This window comes from Ostrea edulis, chromosome 6 (genome assembly GCF_947568905.1).
Source record: "Ostrea edulis chromosome 6, xbOstEdul1.1, whole genome shotgun sequence".
In the NCBI taxonomy this organism is placed as follows: domain Eukaryota; kingdom Metazoa; phylum Mollusca; class Bivalvia; order Ostreida; family Ostreidae; genus Ostrea; species Ostrea edulis.
In genome coordinates, this window is record NC_079169.1 from 90,995,013 (window position 1) to 91,013,069 (window position 18,057).

The window sequence follows — 18,057 nt, forward strand, 5'->3', positions numbered from 1 at the left end:
GTGTGTCATCTCCACAATAAGAATTCTTTGTTACCGATAGGATGACCCGTCACAAAGAAAAGAATTAAAGGTCGGGTGTACCACGATTTATAATAACCCGGAACAGCCATTTTTCGTCTACTAGAATGATCCCTGACGACACCTATTTTTTCCAGCCAGGTGATTCGGTACAAAGATTAACAGCGGCGACAGTTATCTCCTCCTTCAGGTGAAACAGGTAAATAAACTTCAAATACCTTGCATATATTGAGAGAGTTTACCTGTTCACGCCATTTTTTTCTCTAAAGGGTAAGTTCTGTCCGTGAATCCCGTAGTTGTCTTGTGCGAATGTTAATTGTAATTACCAACACTGAGATCAACTATCATATTATAAATATAACATCAAAGTTAAAAGTATAACTCTTAACAAAGTAGGTCAAATCTGATGCGAGTTTCTTTGTTGGTCAAGTGTTATTGTTCCATTCGTCCTAGTTTCATACCCGCACTTTATACCGAAAGTTCGGGTATATTGTTGTTACCCTCGTCCGTCCGTCTGTCACACTATCTTCTTCCTCAGTCTTCTTTCAGTAACCAATTAATCTTTTTTAAATGTGATTGATGGTGTCCTGTAGAGTGCAATAGGGTCTCGGAATTTTAATTTTCACACTGGGCCCAACCAAATAGGGGTAGAAAAACATTTTTTTCTAAAAAGAATCAACAAAATAAAATCTACATACCTGGTTCCCAGAACTCTACGCAGTAGCAAAATCATCTCTTAATGGTGCCCTGTAGATGAGCAATACGCTTCCGGGATTTTCGTTTTCACCCCAATCTAATTAAAATCAGATCCTAGGATACACTCACAGTCGCTATAATACGCAGAGTATACGGCGCGGATCTAAGAAGCCTGATTTGAATTAGATTGGTTTTCACCCTAGAGCCAAATGGGGGTCGAAACGACATTTTTTTTCTACAAAAACCAGGTTCCCAGAACTCCTCTTACAATTTATGCAGCAGCTAAATCATCTTATGGGAGATGATTGATGGTGTCCTTTATAAGTTTTCGAAATTTTCTTTTTACCTCGAGGGGCAAACGAACAACAATCTGGTGCTCATTGCAACCCTTTTTTAAAAATCTTTGAACAGTTAAAATTTTTGATGGGGTTTGTGATGACCCCGGGACCATCAAAATACTCAATGCATCTTGCAGCAGGAATACGTATGGTGTGGAGGTTATGACCTCAGTTGTTTAAAATATATTTCAACAATTATGAAATAGGGGTTTGGATGACTCCGAGGCACTTGCCCAGTAGAATATTCAATGTATCTTGACATGTGTAGCAAAAATATATATGGTATAGGTTATATGTTAAATAGTGACTATTGTCACAGTGTCTTCTTTGCTAGTTACACAAGGATGAGGGAGGGTATATTCAAAGGTAAACACTTGCGTGCGGGTATTACTGTCTTATGACAACATCTAGTATCAGTTAAAATTGATTTTAGAATGAGTGGGTCCTATAACATTGAGCCTCTGGCTTACAAGCCCTCCTCCTCTGCCGGCTACCCGGATGAGAAGAACCAACACCAAGTCAGGTAAATATATCTATCTTTCTCTCTGTATTTACTTCAACAGTTCAAGGATAATGCGTTTATGCAACATTGGCTGGGTATAGAATTCTCCAACAACTTTGTATAAGTATGGTTGACAATTACGTTGATAAAACTGGAGGTGTTCAAATTACGGCATTGTGTTTTACCTGTTTCTAGTATTTTATTGTCTGTTTACCATGGTAGGCTGCACGCACTTTAAATTTTCAGAGAGTTAGTGAGATATACATGTACATAGAAAATGACTTTTTTATACGGTAAAAATATCCATTAGTCACAATATCGGAAACGAATTCAGGTTTAAAAGCTGTCAAAATGCATTCTGCATCCCACCTTCTCTTGAAAGTCAAGGGGCTTAGGTCCTTGTTGGGAAACTCGTGCTTATGGAATGGACAAGACTTGTTTTGCATGGAAAGTTATTCGGAGCGTTAAAGTCTATATCTTAAAAAAGTAGATGCTTAATTTGGTTGCATTATGATACATTTAATTAAGTAACGGGGCCATGGGATAATTTCAGAATAATGGGTTTATATACTATTACCCCATGGCTTCCATTACGTACATGTATAAACCTCTACACTCAGACACAACTTTGCATACCTTAGACAGCATTTTCGTACCTGTCTTTATAAAATGGCAATATGTAAAAAAAATTTAAAAATATCTCTAACTCATTTATAGCAATTAATATTGCATCGGCCACCCACTTATACGTAAAGTGTTTGAGATAAAAGGTAACAAATATCAATTTCATATCCCCCATTGACCTGAGCTTTCCTATAAATCCTATAGAATCATTTATCCCAAATCCTGTGTGTTCCGTGTATTCTGATAATTGAATTATTCTAAGTGGGGGGGGGGGGGGTTCCTATTGTTTTTTGTTTTGTTTTTTTTGTTTTTTTTTTTCTTTTCTTTTTTTTTTTTTTTTGTTGTTGTTGGTATTTTTATTTTTGTTTGCCAAGAAATTTAGCCACCCCCACTTTCGTAAGATCCTAGGTCCATCACTGAATTTCTCCCCCATTCTTTATGAATAGAACCAACCTGGACCATTTTCCTTTGTGAAACGCAAATTGATTTAGTTCACATTTATACATGAAAGTGATTTGAATTCCACATTTCATCTGAGTGACTAGATGAATTAGAACGTAAAGACAAAAATTGAAGGGATATGGACACGATTTGATTGGAAAAAATTTCAAATCTTATTTTTCCATTTTCAGTGTTTATAATACTTACATGTAACTAAGATATTTCTAATGGTCTACCAAAATTTGAATGTCAGTTGTTGAGTTACAAGTGAGATACATCACTTTCAATGCTTTGTTATGTAAACAAGGCTCGTGCCATGTTTTTGTTTACATATAGATGACTTAATAGAAAATAGCGTGTTTAAAACAAAATGAGATGTGCCAAACACTAGAATGTGTTTAATTGTGTTCAGAATTAACTTGTAAATTGAAAAAATCTGCTTTAAACGAAACTTTTACTAGTATATTTAACCTATGTAAACAAAATCATGACACGAACCTTGTTTACATAACAAAGAATTGTGGGCTCTGTATCTCTCATCTAACTCAACAACTGATATTCACATGTATGCTGACCATTAGAAACACCTTAGTTAAGCATTGTCAAAAAAATGGAATTTTTTTAATTTTTTTTTTTTTTTTTTTTTAAGCTCAAACCGTGTTCATACCCCTTTAAACGTTGTGAAGTAAATTATATTTTTGTTCATAGCTCAACTGACGTTATCGGAATAATATTATGTGATATTAAGTTATCGCAATTTCATTTGTATCACTAAACCTTAAAGCACTAAATACACGTTCTTGTAAGTGCAAAAAGGGAACATTTAGAATCCCACCAAAATATATTGAATGCAACGAGAAAATATTTTGAACACCACTTTGGAGTACAGGATTCAGTTAGACATTTGCTAATGACGTCAGAGTGCAGCCCAGGTTTCTTGTGTGTACAAACTGTCATCTCCGGAGCCTTTATCAGGGGTATCAATATTTTGTGTATATTCCGTCATAACTCGGGTCATAGTCTAAATGTCTAACGTTTGACGTACACCCACTGACCGCGGCAAATAGGTATATAGAGTATGTACACCTTATGTATACTGCAGCACACAATTTTCCTGAAGTTTTTAAACACAGACATCGGGGACATTTTTGGGTTTCGAAGGGATTGTTTGCCTTGTTTAAAAGATAAATCGACAGACGGGGACATTTTATCCTGCACCGTCTTCAAACATGACTGAGATATCCACTGTCAAGTTTTCTAACGAAGAAAGTTTGTAAGTATTTTCTTTGCATACTTGCTCCTTTTAATAACCTAGGTGTGTTTGGAATATAGCGAAGATGGGGGACTACATGTAGATATATATTTCTAATTAAGCATTCGATTTCAGGCAATCACGTTTGAATTTGTTTTCTAACCTGTAGAGGTCAATCTGATTAAAACCATTCATGTATTAACAACATCAGAATATTGGAGCGGATCCAAAATCTGGTTGTAATCAGATTGCTGTCCAATCTAATTAAAATTAGATGTTAGATCCGCTCGCGTACTCGTGAGCAGATCTAATGTTATGTACGCGAGTACGCGAGCGGATCTAACATCTTTTTTTAATTAGATTGATTGCTGTCGAGATATGAACCAAATTTCCACAGATGTATTCATGTTTCAAACAGATTTCTGATTTCGTCACAGATCACCAGACGACATCGATGTCAAACTTTCGGACAATAACACCGCGACCAGTGTCGCCCCTTTTCGGGGAATGGGAAAAGAGGAGCTCTTGCAGCATTCATCCAAACCCTTCTGGAGACGTCTGCGCATGATTTGTATCTCTATCATTCTCCTGGGCTGGCTGGCGCTGATCATCACGGTGGTGGCCCTCGTGTTGATCTACCCTAAGTGTAAATCTCCAGACTCCAGAACCTGGTGGCAGAACGAGGTTGTATACAGGATTTACGTCCGCAGTTTCAAGGACAGTGACGGGAACGGCGTTGGTGACTTGGATGGTAAATTGGATTTTTCCGACACTCATTGTGATAAATGCATGATATAAATGTGCAGCGCTATTTTAACACTCCCTCCATTAAATTTTCTAGCAATATCATATTGTTGTATTTCAACATACATGTATATACAACTTTGGAACAACTTCGCATCTGGCACTTTTCTTGTCTGATGCTCTATTGCAAATCAATCAAGTAGGATCCCCATTTAGCAATAAAAGAACAAAGGTATTTAATAGTATGATTTGGCCCAAATTGTAAATGACATTTGAAACTGTCAACGATTCCGGATTAATATATGTCAAAATAAGTTAATTTTCAGCCATTTCCTTTCGACATGTAAGAAAAAAATCATTATTTTGTTTAGAGTTTTGATGTTGCCATGCAGGGACCACAACCAATTGTGTTCATTGAACTTTGATAAATTATTTATGTTTTGTAATGTAGCAATACGCAAAATCAGATTGGTTCAAATATGGCACCCATACTTTCTCGTCATCTATGTAACACTTCTCAATAATTGAATCAGTATAATGAACAGGAATTTGAATTCCTTGATTGTGACAATTTCAACATGGAAATTGGAATGTATTGATTTTCACATCATGTGAAGAAGTTTCACTGGTGTTGACAGGACTCAAGAATTTTCTTCAACAAATCCAGAGATTCTAGGCTTTACTCGTTTGTATTAGTAAATACTGCTTTAGAACTTTCTGATTATGGATCTCATGGCTGTGAACCTCTAGAACTCTCTGACTGATGACTGATCCGACCTAGCCCTTTATTGATCTTTATTTTGTTTTACAGGGGTGACCTCTAAGCTGGACTATATTAAGGATCTGGGTGTTGGTGTTATATCCCTGAGTCCGAGCTATGAAGACGATGGAAGTGATGGTGATTTTCATTTGATGAATCATATGAAGATAGACGATGCTGTGGGCGGGGATCAAGCTTTGAACAGATTAATCACACAAGCTCATGAAAAAGGTAAGAGACTAATTCTCTTCACGAAAAGTATTTCATGTTTATGCTATTTACAGCTAAGTTTCGCAATCCGGATCAGGCCTGGTTTGGATTCTCGATCCCTACGTCGCATCATACCTACTGCGTTTAACTTACTAGGTATAGTGACTGTTCCTTCACCAAGTGCAAAGTCACGGGTCTAACGTATGTATGACCTTAATAATGGAGATTCCGTGTCGTGGGTAGATAACATTAAAAACAAACGAAACTTCTGAGTTTTTAAAAAAAAATTCTGAAATTACAAGACATGTTCAAGAGCACCTGTTATAAGTTAAAAGTTGTCAATTGAAAAATCGGGTATCACTTCCTAATTACCGATTAGAAAATCAGATATTAATGTCAGCATTTTGCGATTTCTATGGTAGTTATAACGATCTAAATTACAAACACAACTTATAGGTCGAATGCTGTTTGATGCATTTCATACCAATTGTTAAGCCGTTCTTTACATACTAATTTTGACTACGGTTTACTCCGTTTACCTCATCAAGATATAGGGTTAATGGCGGGTGTGACCGGTCAACAGGGGGTGTTTACTTCTCCTAGGCACCTAATTCCACCTGTGTTGTGTTCAGGGGACCATGTTTGCCCTACTCTTAATTTTATATTTTTTATAGGATTCATGATTGATCATTGTTATACCCCTATAAAACAGTTCCTATATAACTCCTTACAAAAATAAGTCCAACATTTCGACTGTTCTGGCGACTGTTGGACCGGGAACTGTTAAAATCGACTGTTATAAATGACTGTTGACCGATGACGTCATATGGCGCTAACTCGAGTCATTTTTTCGTGCCGTTTGGATAAAGAGAAATGACGGGTGACCATTTTGCGACAGCAACGGAAGATGAAGTTCAATTAAATTTTCAAAGTAGGGACAGCAAGAACATTAAAAAATATATCTTCATCATTTTCTAGAATCAATTGTATATTAAGATGAAGTTTACTTATTTTTATTTTATTCGTGTTAAAGCGGTTATACGCAAGTCACATGATTCTTGGTTTGCTGATTTGTTTACGTAATGGCGAGGTTCACTGATTTGACTGATGATGAAATATGGAATTTATAAGATGAAAAGCAGAGCAGATTCACGAAAAATATAATTATCAATTAGGGTATTGGGTATGTTTTCTTTTAAACTAGTGGAATCGGTGATAAATGTACGCAATCACACTGTCGATCCGTTTAAAGTCAACAAACCATGTGCATCTAGTAAAAACAACCTAAAAACTGAAGGTGTATAACAAAACAGTTATTAACTGGGTCCTCGGACAACAGCTGTTTTGTTTGACCCTCGAACGGATCGGTTGCCCTCAGCCTACAGCTTCGGGCAACAGACCCATTCTTGGGTCAAACAAAACAGCTGTTGTCCTCGAACCCAGTCAATAACTGTATACTGTTCGTTATCTTCACTTTTTCATTAAGAATAGACACCGAACGAAAAATCGGATACCGTATCACTGTTCAAGTTACCAAATGGAAAACTGGATTAAACAATAACCATCAGAGAACCCCTAGATTCCGTCGTTAGGTGTTGTAACAACAGTTATGGTGTTAATCACAGCAAGTTCTCGATCAAAAAGTTAGTCTCGACTTTCATCGCCATTCTGCCACTGACAATTAGCATCAGATGATCTCCTTTCCTGAATATAACGAAGGACGGCGCTGTACAGTGAGATTTCAATCAGAGTGTAAGATTCTCGCATGTAGGGCACGACACACAGATGTTCCGTGTTTATACAATGTACCAGTATGTTACCATCGAATCTTTCCTCATTCTTGGTATATTTGATTTGCAGGGTTGAAAATCATATTAGATTTTATACCAACCCACACCAGCGACCAAAGTGACTGGTTCAGGTGGAGTCAGGAAGCTAAATATAGAAATGATTCTTACCGGAACGTGTATGTGTGGACAGACACGCCGACAAATTGGGTTAGTGGAATAAAGTTAATTCAGGACTAGAATTTAAATAATCAAAGTTAAATTTAGTTTCATTTGTATATTTTGTCGATGATATCAATCATGGCAGTGCACTTCTGGTCAAATTTTTTTTCCCAAAGAACCAAAGTACGGAAGTGGGTATGAAAGTCGCATTTACGTTAATCAGCGATATTTGTTGCTGTTGTTTCTGATTTCACATGATTTTTGGACCACTGTATAAGTGTGCGCCAAACCTAAAACAAAATTCACCCTGATTTGTGATCTCTGCTGACTGAGTAGAAATTTAGCTGTATTTTACATCTGTAGAAATCCATGTATGGCGGAAGTGCGTGGAACGAGTCGTCTGTCCGAACAGGAGAACACTATCTCCATCAGTTCCTACACAATCAACCTGACCTCAACGTGCGCAGCCCACAGGTCAAGGAAAAGCTTAATGTGCGTCTGCTTATATCATTTCTTTATGTTATATACGAATCAAAGATATAAAAATTCATTTATGAGGCCAAAAATAAAAATTGATTTGTTTGATGTTCTCCGACCGACCCGTGAAAATCGCCCCTACCCAATCATTTTTTTCAGTACTTTTAATTTTTTTAAAATTTGGTTTCCAGGGAAATAGACATTGTTTCATTTTGAAGTTTTATATTCTCTAAGAAACTTTTTTGATGAATGTTTTATACCAATAATTATTAAATCTGTCTTGTCCAATGTTTAATGAAAACATCAATAAATTTCTAAGTCTGCGTTTTTATGACAATAATCAATTTTTTCGATACTGCAAAAAAAAAAAAAAAAAAAAACTACCTACCTACCCATCTTGAAAAGTGTGGGTCGGAGTACATCAAACAAAAATATTTTTAATGATGACCTGATGCACGAATTACCATGCGATTCCAGGAAATCCTAGTTTATTGGTTGAATAAATCGGTGGATGGCTTCTACATAAGAAACAGCGCCTATATGTTTGAAGACTATGACCTGCGCGATGAACCCAAACTTCAATACGCAGATGGGGACGTAAGTTTATTATTCTCTAGCTACCGTGTAGAAGATTTGATTTAGTATTATTGATGATGGATCGATAAATAAATGGTATATATTGTTGTTTGCTTTTGTTGTTGTTGATTAATCATGATTATTATCATTACTTTTGATATTGTGTTTTAATTTGGCAGGTTTTATTCGTTTCAGGAGTACATGTATATAAATATTAACTTTGACACGTTTTGTTCGTTTCAGGATTATGGGGACTACGACCATAAGTACACAAAGAACCTCCCAGAAATTTACGACATGTTTGCAAGATGGCGTACGACAATGGATGAACACATGAATAGGCAAGATCGATAACTAGAATATATATTACATTTACTATGAATCCCGTGGGGATCCGGTTAGAATAGGTCCTCAGTACCCCCATGCTTGATCCTTCGGATGAGACCGCAAAAACCCAGGTCCCGTGTCGCAGCAGGTGTGGAATGATAAAGAACCCTCCCTATTCAATGGCCATAAGCGCCGAGCATAGGCCTAAATTTTGCAGCCCTTCACCGGCAGTGGTGACGTCTCCATATGAGTGAAATATTCTCGAAAGGGACGTAAAACAATATAAAATCAAGCATACATTTACTATGTACCAATCTAACTCACATCACAGTACATATATATACAATGTTCAGACAGTCGGCGTTTTGTTTTGATTTTATGAATTCATAACACTGATCCCGACATTTTTCTGGTATCCATTACAGAGTTCTCATGGCAGATCCAGACCCCACATCCAGTGTTAAAGATATGGTGAAATATTATGGCCATTTCCAAAGAGATGGTGTTCAGCTGCCCATCAGAAAAAGATCGTTTCCCTCAAACTGTGGTGGTAAATGTATCGGCAAATACGTCAGTGATTGGATGAACAATCTACCCTCTGGTCGCTGGCCAACCTGGCTGGTAAGTCATTGCTTTGAAAATTGGAAGTCTAATTTATAAAAAATCTCATATTTGGTAATCATTCGTGAACATGTACTTGCAATCATGCTACCTACCTAATATTGTTTTTACTATTTTCAGTTTGGTGATGAAACAACAGAGAGATTTGCATCCAATCACAATGAAAGCTTTATTCGCTCCTTTGCCATGCTGACAATGCTCTTGCCTGGAACCCCTGTTCTTTACTATGGTGACGAGATCAACATGATGGACCTTGCAACACTCACACCATCCAGCAACACGTCACGACTTCAACCGATGAGGGGACTGATGCAGTGGGACGACACGCCCAATGGAGGATTCACCAATTCATCAATGCCTTGGTTACCACTAGGTGCAGACCATCAAACGAACAACGTTAAGGTATTTAACAGAAAACATTTCTGGTTATAAAGGAATGCTACATACTGAACAAAACCAATATTCGTACCTCACATGCTCCACAAATATCATTACAGAATCAGAGTGCAAAAGGAGATTCCCTTCTTTCATTTTTCAAAAATCTCACCACTTTAAGAAAAGAAGACACCTTCCGTATTGGAGAATATTACCCAGCAGCAGTCGATGATAACGTGTTCTCTTTTGTTCGAGAATTTGACGGAAAGAAAGGGTGAGTATCTACTAAAACGTATCAACTAAAACATGGCAACAAGCCAATCTGCTCATTTCCCGATCAATGATGATTAACAATGTAACCTTTTTTTTTATATCTTTATTGCAGTTATTTGGTGGCAATCAATTTTGCAAGCGTACCTCAAAAACGTGACTACACTAAATTTCACAGCACAATACAAAGTACAGCATCTTTTGACTTGACCACGGGCGGATCAGAGAGTTTTGATTCAGACATTGATGTAGATACCAGCGACCTTACTTTGGGACCTATGCAAGGGGTAGTGGTCTCTTGGGATTTCGTTGCTAAGGAACTCTGATTCTCTTTATTGAACTTTTTAATTTTCAATACTGCGTAACCAAGAGTAAATCTATGTACCGATACATAACCAAGAATTCAATGAATAAAAGCAATGCTTCCATTTAGATTTCTGTCGGATTAAGGAAGTCTGTTTTTGTTACAAATGTCAATAAACTAATGAATCACTTCACTTTCTCTTTCTTGATCTGTTCCCTATTACATATGCTAATATTTTTCCAGGTACGTGTAGTACTTTGATTAGAAAAATTGTATATGATCCCAGATACGTGATTCAACCAAAAGTTTTGCTGCATATATGTTATTTGATTGTAATAAATGTGCGGTAGAGACGGCCATTAGAAGTCCCGATCCACAGCTTGTTATCATCGACACACAGCGCCCAAGGGGAGAAAAATCTTTCTAAGTCGTTCTCAATGAAACGGATGAATTTTCCAGTTCCGTCTACGACATGTATGACGTTGTTTCGAGCATCCGATATGTAGACATTGTTATTTTTATCACACGCCAATCCTTGAGCCGCCATAAGTCTAGGATATTTGGGAGAGACGTGTCCTCTATAGGAACAAATCTCTTCACCATCTTTCTTCATCCAAATTACTCTGTCGTCAATGTCTATGAAATCTATAACGACGATGTCGCCTTTACTATTCTCTAAAGCTCTATAGGGTCTGTTTAACGTTCGCTTTCCTTTAAAATATTCCACCTTCTTCAGAATTCGTCCAGTAAAGGATAGAATGTAAATAGCACGGGTGCTGTCTTCCGTTGTCTCCAGCTCATCACTCTCCACGACAGACACTAGAATGGATCCGTTTGAAGTCTTCCATAAGCTGATTGGGAACAAAGGAGATAAATCCGTAAAAGTCGCAATCTTGCCGTTGTGATTGGCGATTTTGATAGCACCCGTATTCACAAAAGTTATCAAAGTGCTTTTCGTATCGTAGCAGCAAATATCTGTGACGTACTTATCAAACTCCACAGGTTCATTGACGTCAAGTTTCCGGCCTTGTTTGATAAAGATCTTCTGAATCCCTTTGGCTGTATATGAATCTCGTACAGTGATAGATTGGTCAGTGCCAACAGACAGACAACTTATGCCGACCTTGTACAGGTTGTATCTATCCATTTCATCGTTTGGGATCTTTGGTAAGTTGCTTTTTGGTCTAACTGGTTCCTCGATTGTATCCGCCTTCTCTTCTACATCTTCATCTTTGACAATGCTTGTACAAATCATTTTACCAAGAAGAGATCTATTGATATGCCCTTTCGCAAATTCAATCGGAAGAACTTTGGGCTCCTTTGGCAATATCATTCCTTCATTTAAATGAAGCAGTTTTTCTTTGGCCTGGTAAACCTGATAAACAGATGCATGTAAATTATTTTCACACAAAGAAATAGCTTCGTTAACAATGGCTAATGCCTCATGAATCTGTTTTTGCGTTTTGTCTATTTCTGATTCGTTCTTAGTGTGAAGACTCTTAAAGTCGTCGGCAATGCCGTCCGCTACATTCTTGACGTCTGTAATAAGCTTTTCTACGTGTTCGTTCAATTCAGCGTAAGCATCATTCAGTCCAATCTCAGAAGCCTTTCTTCTAGAAGTACAGTTTTGAAGCAATGCCTTCAACTCCAAAAGATGAGTTTTCTTGACTTCCGACACCTCTTGTAGTAAATGGAGTTTTTCGGTTTTTATGTACATTTCTAACTTGATCAAGTCATGCGTTTTATGTGTGCCCAATATACAATCACTACAAATTGGTTTTGAGCATGTGTTGCAGTGAAAGAGCAAAACCTCGTCATGGTCCTTGCAGGTTTCTCTTATCCTTGAACTTGTTATGGAACTCCCTACACTTGGCGAGCGGTTGGTAGGAGGTCCCGGATGAAACGCTGGCGAACTTGAATGTTTTGGTTTCAGGTCATTAGTACCTTTGCCGAAGGTTCGTACTTCTACAATCACGTGAGCTTTCGTCGATTTGCTCTTTGAGTGCAAAAATTTGCAGTTGTAACACAAAATCTTCTTACAATTCGTACAATTCCATTTCATTTTGATGTTGCGTTGACAGTTTTCACAATGTTGAGATATCTTCGAGTTGCTTACAATACTTTTCTCTAAACTCACACTGTCTTCTTGTGAATCCATATTGATATGACGATAAGCTAGTCTCATGAATGACGAGTTTCCATTCACCCTTACACTTTTCAATATCACCCTGAAAACTGTATTATACGTTACCAACAAGCTGTCTCGGAGTTTATATTCGTCGTTAACTAGGTGCCGGTGTAAGGTTTCCTTGTCCTTTTGTTTTTAATCACGAGCTCCCGAAAGTCTGTGTTTTACAGTCAATGGTCATGAAATGTAGGTAAAATTAAAACTTTTTTAAAATCCTCGATTGTGTGTACTTATAAAAATGTGTCTTCTTAAATATTGATTCAACGATTCATTATGGCAGGAAAAATACCGAAATCTCCAGAAACTAAATCCCCAGTCTGCAAATGCGACTTATGTCTGAGATTCCACAATATAAGTTCCAGTTGGACATGTTTAGACTGTGAAGAAACACTGTGCGACTCGTGTAAGGCAACTCATCAGAGAGGAAAGGCAACGAGAACTCACAAGATTGTGACAACGAAAGAGGTCAGGGATGCGCGGGAGCGCGGGGTCAGAGCGAAAACCAGAAATAAAGGTGGAAGGGGCCCGATTTGTGATCAACATAAAGAAGAAGAATATCAGTTTCATTGCAACACTTGCTACCAACCCATTTGTGCCAGTTGTGTGGTTGGTCCGCACAAGCTTCATGATTTTTTAAAATTAGAAGATTTTATAGAAAATGGAAAAGAAAAGATATTCAAGGATATTATAAATCTGAAGGAAGAATCCATACCCTTGTTGAAGGAGAATTCTAATATTTGCATGCAGAGGCACTGTGAATCGGAGAGAGAACTGGCAGATGCTTTGGCTATTTTGAACAGCATTTCAAACAAGGTTGAGAATGAAGCACGTAGACTAACAGGGAATATAACAGATGAACTGAAATCCGTTCACAATCAAAATGAAACAAACATCATGAATTCAAAACGTGCTTTTGACTCGGTCACAAAATCGGTGATAGATGCTGTGAAAAAATGCGAAGACGGACCAATGGGTTCTTTTAAATACATCTATGAATCCAACGAGAGGCTTGAAAATGCACGAGCTTTATTGCAAACTCCCAAACTTCCTCATGTGAATCATATTGCTTTCTACAAAGGTGAAGTAGAGGCGAAAACTCTGCAGAAGATGATTGGAATTGGGTCAAAGACGTATGAGACTGAGGTTGTAGATATGACGAAGCTGTATGAAAGCTCGTCCGAGAGCTTTAACGGATATCAGATCTGTAGGACTGGGATAAGCGCAGTTTCCATGGTAAACGACAATACAGCGATGATTCGTGATCCCGGGACTGCTCAAGGAATTCAACGTGTGAAAATTAATGACGGTCTAAAACTTGTCATCTCTGAATCTATAAATTTGCCACATGTTGTGAATGACTTGTGTTCGTTTAACCAAAAGGTGACTCTCGTCACTTTCGTAGGAAAGAGTTCTATTAAAATGGTGCACTCCGACGGAAGGATAACGACATTTACCGATTTGAACCCTTTGTTTCCAATTGGTCTCAGTAAATCAACTAATGGGGAGATTCTTGTCACTGTAGTTGAAAGTGACATCAGCAAAATCACTGAGAAGAGCTCGCGTGCAGTATATACCTTATCTTATTCCGGCCGCATTCTCAAGAAAATAGAGTTTTACAAGGGCAACAGAATTTTCTCAAGACCGTACAAGATAATTGAAAATCGTCTTCACGGAGATCTCGTGGTAATTGATTTCTTGGAAGTTTCTGATCGTGTCGTCTGCTTGAATCGAGATGGCAAAGAAAATTTCTCCTACACCGGAAATATCTGTCCCAAGTACCCAAGGCTGTTGGCTGCCCAAGGTATTGCATGCGATAAAGACAGCAACGTGTTCATTTCTGATGCCAGAAATTACGTCATTCATGTTGTAAGCCCAGAGGGAAATTTCCTAAAATTTGTGGAAAATGAAATGGAGCGATTCTACTCCCCGTGGGCTTTGGCAGTGGACGAGAAGAATCGCCTTTGGGTTGGTAGTTCGAACGGAAATATGTACCTCATGAATCTGGACGATGCTTTCAAGAATCAATCCGAGAACAATTACAATTGATCATCGTCATAGAAATGAGTTCAGAAGTTTGGCGTATAGACGCCTGTTGTTAAATTCTATACATGCACTTCTTTATTCCAGTCTACTTGGGTGATGCTACATGTATGTTACCTTTAATTTTTGCTACGATTGCACGACAGGCTCTCAACGTTTAAAAAATTGTCTTCCTGTAAACAAACTATCGATTGCTTAGAAAAAGACGTTTCTTTCATTATAGATATTTAAAACGTTGAGAGCCTGTGGATTATACATGCACTTTGTGGATTGTTGAATTGTTATACATGTATTTCATATTTATATTCCTTGCTACTTTGCGGTTTTCGAAAATTGTAGCAAATTGAATGACTTGATAAAAGTCAAATTGTAATTTAAAATTCAACATGTATTAACTTCAATGCAGAAAGAAACTGAAACGGTGCGTTTTATTTCTCTCCATCATTTTCAAATATTATATAATTTATAAAGTAGAGAAAGCCTAATCATGCAGGTCATCAGCCTAAATAAGATTTGTTTTCACAAACGACCAGGAGGTTCCAATCTTCGAAGTCAAAGGTTTACTTCTCGCACAAAATAATGGCAGATTTCATTTGTTCCAAACATGAGCCTTGGAAATCAATAAAAATTATGCTTATATACCGAAAATATGACATGTTAACAGAAGTTTGTCCAGTAATGAGTTCGTGAGAGTTAGTTACCACTAGAATTAGAAGTATTTTGCATATCACCTAATCATTGAAAACGCTATCCGTAGAACTCAAAATCAAATTAAGGGAGTGCTTCAGCTTAATATGTGTATTTCCTTGATTTACGAATATGTAGGATTCGTCTTGTAATTCTGAATGAAAATTAAAACCAATTTACTCAAGTTTATACAAAAATAAAAGGTTATTTTAAACCACACCTTCGCTGAAAATATCATTTGAAAGTTCGTGCAAAACCACGAATATTTCTTTGTACCGGTTTCTCAAATATGATTTTCAAAGATTTGATTTGCTTGCTCATGACTAAACTCGTGTGATACATGTAGGTAGTCTGGTCCTCTCCCCCACCACTTTGTTTTAAACGCGCGTCAAAGACGGGGCGTTTTATGGTATGGCGTTTTCCGTTTGTCCGGACCTTGTAGGCAAGATGCAGAATGAACCGTAAGTTCAAGGATCTTACAACTTGGTACATTTGATCACCATGATGAGTGGAAGATACCTATTGTTTTTCAAGGTCAAGGTCGTAGTATCAGTTAATAGGAAAACGATGTAGACAGAATACGGTTCTAACTATCAGGGTTAGGACTGTCAAACTTGGTACACATACTCCTCATGCCAAGTGGAGGATACCTTATGTACTATAGGTTAAAGGTTCAATGACGTAGTATCACTTAGTAGGAAAACCTTGTAGACAGGATACAGACCGAACCGTTGAGGCTAGGACCGTCAAACATGGTACACATCAATCTAATTAGAATTAGATTTTCCATCCGCTCACCGGTTTTCGATACGTCCCGTGTTACACACGACGTACCGAAAACCGGGGAGCGGATGGAAGATCTAATTTTAATAAGATTGGGTACACATACACCTTATGCCAAGCAGAGGATGCCTATTGTTTCTCAAGGTCAAAAGTCAAGGTCGTAGTATCACTTAGTAGAAAAACCTTATTTTCCCCTGAAACTTAGTCGCAAGCTTCCTCTCGATGGAATACAAGTTCTGTTTGCATTTCAGCTGGATTGGTGCACTGTGGCCTACTGTAAGGGTAAAAGTAGGTCAGACAGTTTTCCATTTCTTTTTTTTCACTATGAATACAGGTATTGCCCTGACATTTTGTCACAACCTCCCTCTCAGAGAAATACGTAATCAATTCACATGTAAGACAGATTGGTGCACCATGACCTACTTTAAGGCTTTTCTATTCGAAATGTGAATGATATCAATTCAGAGTGTATAATGTGCTTATACAGGTCCAGCGGGCGTATGTTGCACCGTTTGCAGTATTATTGTTGCCCTTCGTTATTCAGTCCCCAGAACGAACTGTAAAATGGAGTGGCGGGGGCGAGGATCAGATTATCGTTATAGGATGCTGTTGAACACACCATGTATTGCTTTTACTAGTAATCATCGATATCGAACCGGCCAGAGGTAGGTCGGGCGAATTAGTTGATCCCGAAAGGTACCTAAAAAGTGACGTTTCTGCTTGGCAATTCCAATTGTTACAAAGTTTGGGATGGATGTTCTCAAAATGGACCTGCATGGGAGGAAACCAAGACACATATTCCACTAAACAAATGTAACATCCCTCCCTCCCAGGGGTGTAGCAAAAATCATATGATATGGGGATCTGAGTGAGTAAAAAGTTTAATGTACGAATTTTTTAATCGTATTCTCTGTATAGTTATGTAAGTGAATATTGGGCTGGTAGCCGCATCATTCCGGAATTTAAGTGAAGAGTGTGGTACCATGGTTTTCGATCCAACTTCAAAGCCACGCAATAGTTAACTGCGTGTGAGTGCGCGTGCGCGTGTGTGTTAACTCCAAAATATGGAGGCATATTTCATTGTGTCGACTCGTCAGCTGAGTTAATATATTATGTCGATTTGTCGGATGATTTTGTTCACTTGAGAAATATTACAAAAATATAAAAAGTAACTGAAAATGTTTTCACGCCCAAAATGTGCCAGCAGATTAACAACGTGCACCATAACGATCTGAGAAGTCTGCATAATTAATATTCTAACAATTCGACATACTATTTTGACAAGTCAACATAATCAGGGACGGATCCAGGAATTGCGGTTAGGGGACGCAACTTTATGAGGCTGGGGGCCCAGAGGGCAAAGCCCCCGGTTCCAAGCTCCTAGATTTTACAGGGCTTGAAATATGTTTCCTATGCAGTCATTTTTACTATTTTCTGTCATTTTTAATGAGGTGAAATTAATAAAATGACACAAAATTTAAGGGTTTTTTGGAAAAAATGTATTTTAAAAAAAAAATAAATCTCCAAATAAAAGTGATTTGTTAAATCAAAAGATTTTGTCGTTTATTTCTCCGAGAGTGGAATAATATATTGCTTCTTTTATCGTTTACATTTTTCTAAGCAAGAGACCACGATTTACCTTAAATTTGAGAATTTTAGGGAGTGGGGGTTGGCGCCGGCTGCGCCCCCCTTAAATCCGTCACTGATAATGATCTGAAAACCCTAATCAAGATCATTTTATCGACTTAGCAGTTCTTTTCGACGATTTGTCAGATGATTCTCTTACATTTTCAAATAATTATGTTGACTTGTCAGACTGTGATATTGACTTGTTATGTATCAAGATGAAAAGTAGATGTCACCAAATGCCATGTA

General features: G+C 37.7%; 3 protein-coding genes and 1 long non-coding RNA gene across 6 annotated transcripts; 2 read left to right on the forward strand and 2 right to left on the reverse strand.

The window, feature by feature from the left end:
- Positions 1 to 98: 98 nt before the first annotated feature.
- LOC125646234 (alpha-glucosidase-like) lies at positions 99 to 10,677 on the forward strand. Of its 3 annotated transcripts, none has more exons than XM_048872434.2 (12): positions 99 to 217; positions 1,486 to 1,575; positions 4,309 to 4,622; positions 5,427 to 5,606; positions 7,446 to 7,582; positions 7,898 to 8,026; positions 8,489 to 8,608; positions 8,831 to 8,928; positions 9,340 to 9,535; positions 9,656 to 9,937; positions 10,033 to 10,184; positions 10,296 to 10,677. In XM_048872434.2, exons 2-12 carry the CDS (start codon positions 1,487 to 1,489, stop codon positions 10,504 to 10,506), a joined length of 1,908 nt encoding a protein of 635 aa, XP_048728391.2. In that variant the 5' UTR covers positions 99 to 217; position 1,486; the 3' UTR covers positions 10,507 to 10,677. The 3 variants fall into 3 exon arrangements, with proteins under 3 accessions (XP_048728391.2, XP_048728390.2, XP_048728393.2); XM_048872433.2 differs by having other exon boundaries at positions 203 to 288; XM_048872436.2 differs by lacking the exon at positions 99 to 217 and adding an exon at positions 234 to 288 and having other exon boundaries at positions 1,486 to 3,892.
- On the reverse strand, positions 9,198 to 9,770 carry LOC130047468 (uncharacterized). Its single transcript, XR_008796362.1, has 2 exons — positions 9,631 to 9,770; positions 9,198 to 9,546 (listed from the first exon to the last, which is right to left on the reverse strand). It is a non-coding gene; the product is annotated as an uncharacterized LOC130047468 (long non-coding RNA).
- A 129-nt stretch (positions 10,678 to 10,806) lies between the features above and the next one.
- On the reverse strand, positions 10,807 to 12,642 carry LOC125647420 (E3 ubiquitin-protein ligase TRIM71-like). The gene has a single exon (XM_048874098.2). The coding sequence runs from the start codon at positions 12,640 to 12,642 to the stop codon at positions 10,807 to 10,809; it is 1,836 nt and encodes a 611-aa protein (XP_048730055.2).
- A 303-nt stretch (positions 12,643 to 12,945) lies between these two features.
- LOC125647419 (uncharacterized) lies at positions 12,946 to 14,718 on the forward strand. Its single transcript, XM_048874097.2, has one exon. The coding sequence runs from the start codon at positions 12,946 to 12,948 to the stop codon at positions 14,716 to 14,718; it is 1,773 nt and encodes a 590-aa protein (XP_048730054.2).
- The last annotated feature ends 3,339 nt before the right edge of the window (positions 14,719 to 18,057 follow it).